Source organism: Toxotes jaculatrix, chromosome 14 (assembly GCF_017976425.1).
Source record: "Toxotes jaculatrix isolate fToxJac2 chromosome 14, fToxJac2.pri, whole genome shotgun sequence".
NCBI lineage: Eukaryota > Metazoa > Chordata > Actinopteri > Toxotidae > Toxotes > Toxotes jaculatrix.
The window spans coordinates 13890020-13900351 of NC_054407.1; the positions used below are offsets into that span (position 1 = coordinate 13890020).

The window sequence follows — 10332 nt, forward strand, 5'->3', positions numbered from 1 at the left end:
AAGGAAAGAGAAGATTCAATAGGGTACAGGCACTCAGAATTTACAGATAAAAATTACCAACTACAAATGGAATCCAGTATTGTCTCATTAGAAATGACACAAAGAGTTATGGAGAACCAGATTCCGCAAATGTCAGTCACTGAAAAATGAATTTATGAACATTGTGTTAAGCAATCTTGAGTACTATTTCTTAAACCACAATGCCGAGAAAGGCGTGTTTACATTCATGTTCAGTGAGTCTATTCATTCATTTTCAGCCATCATGCTGCTCCTTCTAATTGCACACAATTGGCTAATTGAAGACAACCGGTGGGTCTCGAGGACTCTGGCTATTCTCTGGTTTTGTTGTTGGGCAGAGAAGCATAGTCCACAGACAATGTTATGTTGTGCTGTTGTCTGTTAGTTTCTATGTGATGAATTCTGCAGTTGGACAATATCTAGACTTAAGTCAATGTTAAACAGTCACAAGACCAAGAAGAACAGGTAGTGTGTTGTATTGTGTAGTAATGTGGCAGCTATGAAAACCAGCTGACCTTGTGAGACAATGACATCAACTCTCACATTCATGTGTAGTATATGTTTTGAACCTCCATCATTCAAAAAGCGGACTCAACAGCATGTTGCTGTGGATTTCAAAATAACAATATCATAATGCTTTTCTGCACATTTTAGTGACTAAAAGGAGGCAATATTTTATAGGACTGGTTTAAGTTCATTGTATCAAAGTTTTTTCACTTTGCCAACTGCTTATGGTTGAGATAGCATGTTACTATCCAGAGTCATGACTGCTACAGCTTCTCCTTTGCAAAACACTTGTTATGTAAATAGCTACACTCCATTCACTCTCTTTAGAGATCAATGAGTGAAACTGAATTGTTAAATATGTTAACAAGCTCAGTTTCTCTTTTATTTGAAAATTTGGTGACCTGGGGCAAGTGAGACTGAGAGCCACACCTTTAAGTGGCCGTTGAGTAGCCACTGATCTAGAATCAGTTTTTTTTCCCTAGAATTTACTTATTTATATTAAACAGAAAAGTTAAAAGCACAATGTGGCAATGCATCTATACAAGCTTTTTTTTTTTCTTGCGATTAAAACTTCTTTCTTTAACTTTCCATAGTTTTCCATGGTTTTCATGTCTGCACTTCATGGCAGAGCCACCATGTGCTAAACTGTCATACAGTACGTAAACATACAGTGATGTTACCTCCCTCCCTCCTTCCTTCTCTCCCTCTCTCTCATGCACAGATTCCTTTCATTCCAGCCAACCTTTCAGTCTAACGTACGTGTTGAGGAGTAAATTTCAAGCATCATCCAGGCCTCACGCCCACGATTGCCAGTGCTCGGGGAACAGGTAAAACCAGAGGCACGGGAGAATTCATCATAGCAGCAGGGGTTGTACAAGAATCCAGCCTCTGTGCAACATTACAGGGAGGGATGGGTAACGTACAAAATGACGTAAGGTGAATGTGTCTGAATATTTAGCCTAAATAATATCTGAGGGACATTCTTGAAACAAATTAGTGAAATGATCACATCTTTTTGGAGTGGCACTGTAAAACCATTTTACTCAGCTCACATATCCTTAACATTTAACCTACAACATTTTCAGTCCATTCATTGTTTTGTATTGGTTTCATATTTCACATGACTCAGGATTTCTTTCTTTTTTCTTTTTTAATTTTTATTCTCATGTGCTTATTAATTGGTTTTTGTTGCCCAACAATGGAGCTCTCCTGCATCTTGATTTCTTTAACCAGGGTCCTGCAACTCTCTGCCCCCATGCCTTTCACCACCATTGATGACAGTCCAATCACAAACAGGCTAAGTGAGGATAGAAAGGTGGAGCTTAGCACTGAAACAGGGTGTGGTCCTGAAACCAGCAAAGCATGTAGTAGTGCCCTGGGGTTTAAATTGAGTTGAATTGCCTCAATCCAATAGTTATCATAGCTGGCTGCCCTCTTTTACTGATCTCCCTCTTGCTTTCTCTCTGTCTTTTCCCATTTCTTACCTGTGAGAGTTTCAGCTCTTTTTGGAGTTTTTTTTCAGTAGAAATAAGTAGACTTTTGTGGACAGCTGGAGGCTACCACCCACGGAACAGCTTTGCATGTGTGCGGTCTCTACCTGATCATTGTCACTGGTGCTGCTGATCTGTTGGATCCTCTGGTTTGAGTGCTGCCTGCTCTAGCTGTGCAGTGAGTGAGTGAGGGAGCGCTGAGGACTTGCTGCTCAGCGGGTGAGTCACTTTCTACGTATGCAACCAGTTCAGATTTAAATAGTTGCAGAGACAGTTTCGGCTAAACTCTATCATTTGTGTCTGTGCTTCTCCAGTAAAAATATTTATTGAGTTTTAACTGTAAGTATATATGTTTCTTTTCAATGAATTGTGAATAGATTGATGCCTCTTGTCTTGTGTGGAAATTAGCTTCATCCAGATTAGGACAACAAATCATTAATTCTGTTACTTTAAACGTGTTCTTTTGTTTGTTCTGTAGTTGTACTCCCTGGAAATCCATGATCAGCTCATATCTTAGTAGTTCAGGTGGTTGGTTAGTGTGGCCAAATGGGCCAAGTTCTTTGCCTCACCTGTTTGACTTGCTCTGTTAGTCAGCAAGAGAGTATTTCATTGTTTTTAGACTGACAGCAGAATTCAGATGTTTCACAATCCTTCATAAAACACCCACAGACTTCTATGTTGTCACTGAAGAATTGATTTCTTTTGATCTGTTAACTGAAATAAAGTGTTTGGATTAGAAAGGAGCACCGAGTCAGTGCTAAGACAGTAAGGATTTTTAGCTCACATGCTACACTATATATGGAGCAAGGAGCTCCTTGTACAGGTTTTCCCAGAGCATTTTTCATAAAAGTATGTATGTTCTGGCACATGTGGTTGTCTGATGAGTTTGTGCAGCTGACTCCTGTTTGTTCAGCCAGTTAGAAAAGCAGGTGGATGAGTTGCATCACTGCTCACCTGCCCAGACAACCACACTTTGATCTCAGTTCTTCATCTCCTAGTTTCTGAATCCTTTGTCTTCTCACATTTTTCAGGGGTTTAATAGAACAAAAAAAAAGCAAGCAATCACCATGCTGCGAGAAGCTGTAGCAAATATTTTAAAATTCCACAATTATCTTCAGTCGAGAACTGGTAAGTGTCTTTGTCTCTGTTGGAGATTTACACCTCAGTTTTATTTAAACATGAATGATTGACTGGTGATATAATGTCACAATGAAATGATGTATAAAAAGGCATTTTTGTTTTTGTTTTGCTAAAATGACACCCCAGATATGCCCAAAACTGGATTGAATTTACAGTTGATCCTCATAATCATCCATGTATGTTTCTGTGTATGTGACCATTAAGAACACGCTGAGACAATAATGAGAGTGTCTTTTTTTTTTCTCCCCAGATGCCAGAGTCAGAGACTACCCTCTGATGCAGGGTCCCATACAGATGACCACCATCCTGTTAGCCTATATTTTCTTCGCAGTGTACGCTGGGCCTCGCCTCATGGCAAACCGCAAACCTTTCCGCCTTAACACAGCCATGATCATTTACAACCTTAGCATGGTTTTACTGAACGCCTACATAGTCTATGAGGTTAGCAAAATGACTCGAATCTTTCAAGGAGAATTAACCAGCATGTTACTGTACTTATCTAACCCACGGTGCTTGTAAGGTTGATGTCAATGACAGCTGCTGATGTGTTTTTGACACCTAGTTCATGATGTCTGGATGGGCCACCACCTTTACATGGAGATGTGACCTAATTGACCCCTCCAGCAGCCCTCAAGCTCTTAGGGTAAGTGAGTAAATGGCTCTATGAGTAAATGTTGGTGTCCTTTGACAACTGTTCATAGTTAGATATTTGAGATCACAGCTATCTTCTTCTCTTCCTCCCCCCAGATGATTCGAGTGGGTTGGTTGTTTTATTTTTCGAAGTTCATTGAACTCCTTGACACAGTAAGCAGATCTCTCTCTCATATCTCTAAACGTGTTTTGTTTTTTGTTTCTGTTTTGTTTTGTTTTTTGCCTTTTTTAGTGACCTATAACTTGTCTGACCTTATTGTGATGTATCTCATGCATGTTAACTTGAGCTGAGCTGATGTTTATTTCAGGTATTCTTTGTGTTGAGGAAGAAACAAAACCAGATCACATTTCTCCATGTGTTCCATCACTCCTTCATGCCCTGGACATGGTGGTGGGGCATCACCCTGACTCCTGGTGAGGTTTATCTAACAGAACATCAGTGTAACATATTTCAGAAGTTTATGCTGTGTTGGGCATTTGAAAACAAGTATAATGCATAAAAAATGTTTTAGTCATGGCTGAAAACATACTCAAATTCTGACTGACAGTTGTGGAGATAACAGTACAGTTGCCTTAAAATAGCCAATGAAACAAAATTTCCTGTGTCTTTCTCCTCAAGCTGGAGGAATGGGCTCCTTCCATGCCATGGTAAATGCAACAGTCCACGTTATTATGTACTTCTACTATGGACTTTCAGCAGCTGGACCTCGCTTCCAGAAATACTTGTGGTGGAAGAAGTACATGACTGCCATCCAGCTTGTACGTCCCCCCCTTTTTTTTTTACACCTTGAAACGATTGGTATGTTTGATTTTACAATAGCTCTGCTTTAATATTCGATTTTTTTTAATTACCACCTGCCTTTTCTCTGTTGTTTTTACAGACACAGTTTGTTCTGGTCTCCATTCACATCAGCCAGTACTACTTCATGGAGAAGTGTGACTACCAGTTCCCCTTGTGGATCCACTTGATCTGGATTTATGGTGTCTTCTTCTTCCTCCTCTTCTCTAACTTTTGGGTGCAGGCCTACATAAAGGGCAAACGGCTTCCCCTCACAGACAACAAGCCAAAACTGAACGGCTCAACCAGTGAACCTGTCACTGTGGTGGCCAATGGCAAACACGTGGAGAATGGGAATGTACACCACCACACAAACGGCAAAATCTTCCTGGGCAAAGTAAAGGAAATCTAACTTAGTGACTCTGGAAATGAGAAGGAGCTGCTCTATAAAGCCACCGTGAATACATCATTCACATCTAGTAGCATATTGGAGTGACACAGATTCCAATTTACTACTTCTAAACTTCATAATTTCTAGTCTAGTCTTTTTTTTTTAAATGTATGCACACTTCTTGGGATATGAATGGCATCTTGTGTTTTGCCGGTGATCTCTACATGTGACATTTGTGTTTGTTAGTTGTGAAAACTATTAACTGTGACACACCCTGTATGAAGATTGGTGCTCATTTTGTCACTTATAGTGTTCTTCAGCTCAAGTTTGAGCCACACTGGCTTGACCTACACTGATGTTTGGCTGGCATGACCCTTATTGCTTGGGAGTATCGCACAATTTCCACCGAAGACTAGCACATGTAAATAACCGCTACAAAGTTTATGCCAAAAACAATGTTTTCACTGTAAATGTCAAATATTTAGTTTTCCTTTATTTCTTTTTATTTATCATTTGAAATAAAACAAATTTTAGATAAAGGTCTGTGTCATTCGGAAAGCAGTTATGGTGTGCACTTTGTAAGAAACAAACCACACCTCAGTTTTTCAATTTTGAGAATTGTGGTAAAGAAATGTTGCACTGTATATTACAGTATTGATGAATTTTGCATTTTTTGCATAATTAGGTAGTGACATATACATTGCTATATGTGTTCATCCATATCAATACATTCTGAGTTTTGCAACACTGTGAGGTCTATTCTCTCTAAAGGCTGTGCATGAAGTTAATAGAGTGCTTTCTATTACATTAGAATTAAATAAAAAGAATGCTGTAGACAGGTGTTTCTGAATATCACTGCAGAAGTATGCATACATGTTGACTGATAAACATACCAGTGCTTTCATTGTTGTTGATTACACACATGCATGATGACAGTAGTTTTGAAGCCTAGCCTTTTGTGGAGATTTCTGTTCCAAAAAACAACAGCAGATGATTTCATTAATAAATTTATCCTGTGGTTAATGATCAGCCCATGAAATCAGCTGCTGAGGTGAGAAACTGGAATGACTGAGTCTCCCATCAACCTGTAAATTCCCTGCACTGATGTTTACAAAAGATTTAGTGATATTATAGTGATATAATATCACTAAATAGTGATATTCTACCCTTGATTTGTGATAAAAGTTGTCTGGTAGCAATGTGCATAAAATTGGACCTGCAGCATATTATTCATGACTTGATTATATCTGATCATCATGCACATTGCTGAAGTCTGTCTCAGCCAACAAAGAATGTTGTAAAATGTAGAAATGAAAATGACTGTGACAGAATCAAAGGAAACATGGTCATAGTGGACCTCAATCTGACTAATGCTAGTGATAAAAACAAGCATTGCATCCAGCAAATATTTGTTCCCAGGAGGAATAATATCTCTGCAGGATAAACTGGTGGCAATTAATATGAACACATTACATACTGGTATTACCCTCACCCTATAGCAGGGGTGTCCAAACTGTTCCACAAAAGGCCATGTGGCTGCAGGTTTTTGTTACAACCAAGCAGCAGCACTGTGGAACAGTTTGGACACCCCTGAAATATAGCCTATAGCTTAACATAGCAGTAGAAATACATGTCAATTGATTGACAGACATAAGGTAAACAAACCCTTTATTTAGAATCCCATCCATTGTATACAGCATATCCTGATTACAATTAACTAACTGAAGGTCATAAATACATTTCCAGAACAGTACTGCTTAAAAGGCAACGCTCAACACTTGTACTTTATACAGTTCTGCCATTGTGGTAAACAATTGAAACCAACAACCCATTATACCATCAACAGGAGCAGTAAGATGCCAGTTATGGCTAAAACACTGGGTGGAAATCTTTATTGTGGATTAAATAAAACATTTGAACAAATTCATTCAGCATAGACCAAAAAACTTCAAGTCAAGATAAAGGAAATTATCTGATGGACTGATGAATCACACTGCTAGTCGATTTGACCATCCTTTCTTTGGCCTTCTTCTTAACAGGATCCACTTCAAAGCTTTTCCACAGACGAATAGTTTCATCTCCAGCGACAGTCGCAACGGTAGAGGAGTCTGGACTCAGAGTTAAACTGAGAACTCTATCCTCGTGGCCTAAAATAAAGACAATTAATATTTAGACCATAAAGTACAGAAGTATAGTTCAGTGGTTTCCTTTAAATTAAAATACGAGTGAACAAGAACAAAGTCAGTCTAGTCAAAACAGTTACCGTTGAGCTCTGCGACTCTGGTGAGAGACGGAAATTTCCAGATGACAACATTGTTGTGGGCATATCCATGGGCAGAGACCAGCTCCTTGTAGTTGGGTGCAAACACCAGTGACGAGATCTGAAAAGTTAAAATGTAATTTGAGAAAAGACCTATGTCGACACCTCCAACTTAAACTGTTAAAACCAGATTAATATAATAAGAAAATAATAATAATAAGAAGAAAATTTCAGAATTATCACTGAAACACAAGGGCCTAGTCAAGTGTGTATTTACCTGGGACTGAGTGTCAAGTGAACTGATGCATGAGCCACTGTTTACATTCCAGATACGGATGTGTCGATCACTGGTACCACCTCCAGATGCAAGGATATTTGGCTGCCATGGACACCAGGCCAAAGCCTATAACAACGACACAGCCAAAAGTGAGTTTCATACTTTACACCGCTATGGCAGAAAATATTTATGACAAGCATTTACGTGTCATGCCAAATTTCTGTTAGTATGAGTGTGAAGCTGCTCACCTTGACAGCTCCTTGATGTTCACTCCAGCAGCGGACCAACGGACTGTCATTGCTGGCGCTGCCTTCCTGCACACGGGGCCACACGCACACTAGGTTGTCATTGCCTCCACTGGCCAGGTATCGCCCATCAGGGGACCACTTCAGCCCACACACCTCCTGTGAGTGACCACTGAGTGTGAAGATGTGATGGTCTGCCACCCTCACATCATGATGGTGAATGTGTCCTGACCTGGAGCCACTGGGGATGGATGGACATGGGAGGAAACATTACAACCAAGCTCAACAAAAACCAAACTGCTGGAACCACTATTAGATTTTGAGGAAACAACTGTACCTGGAAAGAACATGGTCGTTCCAGCTCAGACTACCAACTCTTGCCGTGTGACTGGCCATGCTGCGTAAACGCTTCTGGTTTTCAACATCCCACAGCTAAAAAATAATAATAAATTTAATAATTTAAAAAAAGACAAATTTAAAACAATTATTTCTTTAAGTGCCATGTGTCCTTATGAACTAAGGGGGTGTGTTCATCACCACACTGACCTGAACTTTGCAATCACTGGTGCCAATGGCCAAGTAGCTTCCCTCCTTGGTCCAGGACAATGAGCAAATGTAGTCCTCTTCGCGCTCCATCTTCATGAGAAGAGTGATGTCTCCTTGAGTGGCATCCCACAGGTAAACACTGTTATGAAGGGCCACAGCAAGAACGTTTCGACTGCTCCAATCAAGCAGATTCAAATCTATGAGGGCGGGGAGCAAAAAGACCAAAATGAATACTTGGTGGGTGTAAAGGATTGCTCTCTTAGGTCATCTCTAAGGATGAATGCCAACTCTCAATGGATTGCTGTGAATCTAAGATGTGATAAGTTGTACATGTGTTGCTATTGTCACAGAATAAAATTCCAACATACATCAGTGTTATTGGGAAACACTGAAATGCCAAACCTACAGAAATCATTTCGAAGTTCAGGAGCGTCCAAGATTCTGTCAGGAGTTGAAGATATGTATCTTGTCTTTTTGACTGAGGCAGGAGTTGCAACCTGACTGTAGAGGACTTTCAAGTTGTTTTGATAGCCTGTCAAGACAATGAAAAAATAATTAATAATTTTTAAAACTGCCCACTTTCCATATTTATACAATAGTCTTTCTGAGCAGGGTGTTGGCATGCAAATATCCTTACCTTCTGGAGCATTCAGTGGTTTCCCTCCAAGGTGCAGGATCTTTGCATCTTCAATGTTGTAGCCATTCAGTGACACAGACCACGCTTTCTGGTTTTCCTTTAAAGACAGAGATAGCCTTGATCAACAAACTCCTAAAATTACAAAGGAATCATGAAGAGATGCAGCCAAAAAAAAAAAAACAACTTACTGATGTTCCTGCTGTACTGTTTGAGTCCACTGGCTCATTCTCTTTGGTGAGCAGGAAAGTTGCCACATCCATTTGTTTGCTGTTTCTGATGGGGATGAAACGGTCGCCGCCCATCTTAGAGGGTGTTTGTTTTTTACTTTTGCCTATGAAACAAATAAAGACATACACACACCACAGCGGTTATTATTTGCAGCGATTACAGAGCTTTGTTTGCTCTAACGTTGCATGGATACAGTGTGCATACACTACCTGGTGTTTTGCTCGGTGTTTTTGATGAACTGAGCGACACATTGGCAGATTTTCCAGGTGACAAACCGTTCAAGGCGGATGTGTTTGATGAGCTGGCCTTTCTCTGCCACCTCGCCATGGGAGCGTTTGTTATGGGCATATCCAGCTTCAAGATGCTGTGGATGTCGTTCTCAAAGCCAAACTGCGCCATCTTTTCCAGGTTTTCACACGACCTGGACATAAGGGCAAACAACAATTATATATATATTAAAAAATCGTGTGCAACAGTAACTGGGAACGTTTTTAGCTAGAACTCAGACGTTAGCACCACTTCAGAGGCTGGTGCTAAAACTTAATTTCAATTTTCAACTTAAAATATCGACACCATTTTGCATTTACGCGACAACGTTACTGTTAGTTGTAACTACTGCAGTCAAGCGCAGATAAATTCAATTATAAAGAAAAACACAAGTTATCATTAAATTTCGTAGCATTATCTACTTTGAAAGTTTAATTACCGTCGTGTCGAAAACTCGTTTTTACCGCTTCAAAATAAACAAATTAAGCTCACCTCTTCAGGAAAACGTGGAGTACACCGGAGCAGCTCTGGTCTTTCTCTCCCTTCTCTGCCTCTAAAATTTGAATTTCGTCAAAATGACGCCACACGGTTTAAATGCCCGAAAGCCCTCCTATGATTGGTTCGTTCTGCTATGGTAACGTTTCCAAACGCGTTCATGATTGGCGGAGGAGACTTCCGACGTGTTAACGTCTGAAAACAAGCCTCCTCCCCAAAAATTGTACCGCCATCTACTGGACAAAGAAGGTGCAAGCGTGGTCGTTCAGCTGCATGAAAGGTAACAATAAAATCTGAAAAACCACAGAATTTAATGATTTAATGGATGGTGCTTCACTTTATAGTCATCAAAAGTTATCAAATGCATTTTATTTGATTGTTTAAAATTTGATTTGTAGGCAA

At 39.9% G+C, this 10332-nt stretch overlaps 2 protein-coding genes across 2 annotated transcripts; one reads left to right on the forward strand and one right to left on the reverse strand.

Moving 5' to 3' along the window:
- Positions 1-1918: 1918 nt before the first annotated feature.
- elovl1a (ELOVL fatty acid elongase 1a) lies at positions 1919-6125 on the forward strand. The gene is made up of 8 exons (XM_041056155.1): positions 1919-2234; positions 3047-3143; positions 3406-3596; positions 3718-3798; positions 3903-3959; positions 4115-4220; positions 4426-4565; positions 4688-6125. The coding sequence occupies exons 2-8, from the start codon at positions 3083-3085 to the stop codon at positions 4994-4996; spliced, it is 945 nt and encodes a 314-aa protein (XP_040912089.1). The 5' UTR covers positions 1919-2234; positions 3047-3082; the 3' UTR covers positions 4997-6125.
- A 501-nt stretch (positions 6126-6626) lies between these two features.
- cdc20 (cell division cycle 20 homolog) lies at positions 6627-9990 on the reverse strand. Its single transcript, XM_041055366.1, has 11 exons — positions 9928-9990; positions 9378-9589; positions 9129-9271; positions 8941-9037; positions 8710-8835; positions 8304-8500; positions 8095-8189; positions 7761-7998; positions 7513-7638; positions 7239-7356; positions 6627-7122 (listed from the first exon to the last, which is right to left on the reverse strand). The coding sequence occupies exons 2-11, from the start codon at positions 9565-9567 to the stop codon at positions 6944-6946; spliced, it is 1509 nt and encodes a 502-aa protein (XP_040911300.1). The 5' UTR covers positions 9568-9589; positions 9928-9990; the 3' UTR covers positions 6627-6943.
- Between the last annotated feature and the right edge of the window lie 342 nt (positions 9991-10332).

What these genes read in the sequence shown, in the direction of transcription:
- cdc20 (XM_041055366.1), bottom strand. Translation starts at nt 9,567, where the DNA reads ATGGCGCAGTTTGGCTTTGAGAACGACATCCACAGCATCTTGAAGCTG. An exon ending in AACATCAAGGAGCTGTCAAG is followed by an intron (nt 7,639 to 7,760) that starts GTGAGCAGCTTC and finishes TCGTTGTTATAG; the next exon opens with GCTTTGGCCTGGTGTCCATG. An exon ending in CAGAGTCGCAGAGCTCAACG is followed by an intron (nt 7,123 to 7,238) that starts GTAACTGTTTTG and finishes TCTTTATTTTAG; the next exon opens with GCCACGAGGATAGAGTTCTC.
- elovl1a (XM_041056155.1), top strand. Translation starts at nt 3,083, where the DNA reads ATGCTGCGAGAAGCTGTAGCAAATATTTTAAAATTCCACAATTATCTT. An exon ending in TCATTGAACTCCTTGACACA is followed by an intron (nt 3,960 to 4,114) that starts GTAAGCAGATCT and finishes TGTTTATTTCAG; the next exon opens with GTATTCTTTGTGTTGAGGAA. An exon ending in GGGCATCACCCTGACTCCTG is followed by an intron (nt 4,221 to 4,425) that starts GTGAGGTTTATC and finishes TTTCTCCTCAAG; the next exon opens with CTGGAGGAATGGGCTCCTTC.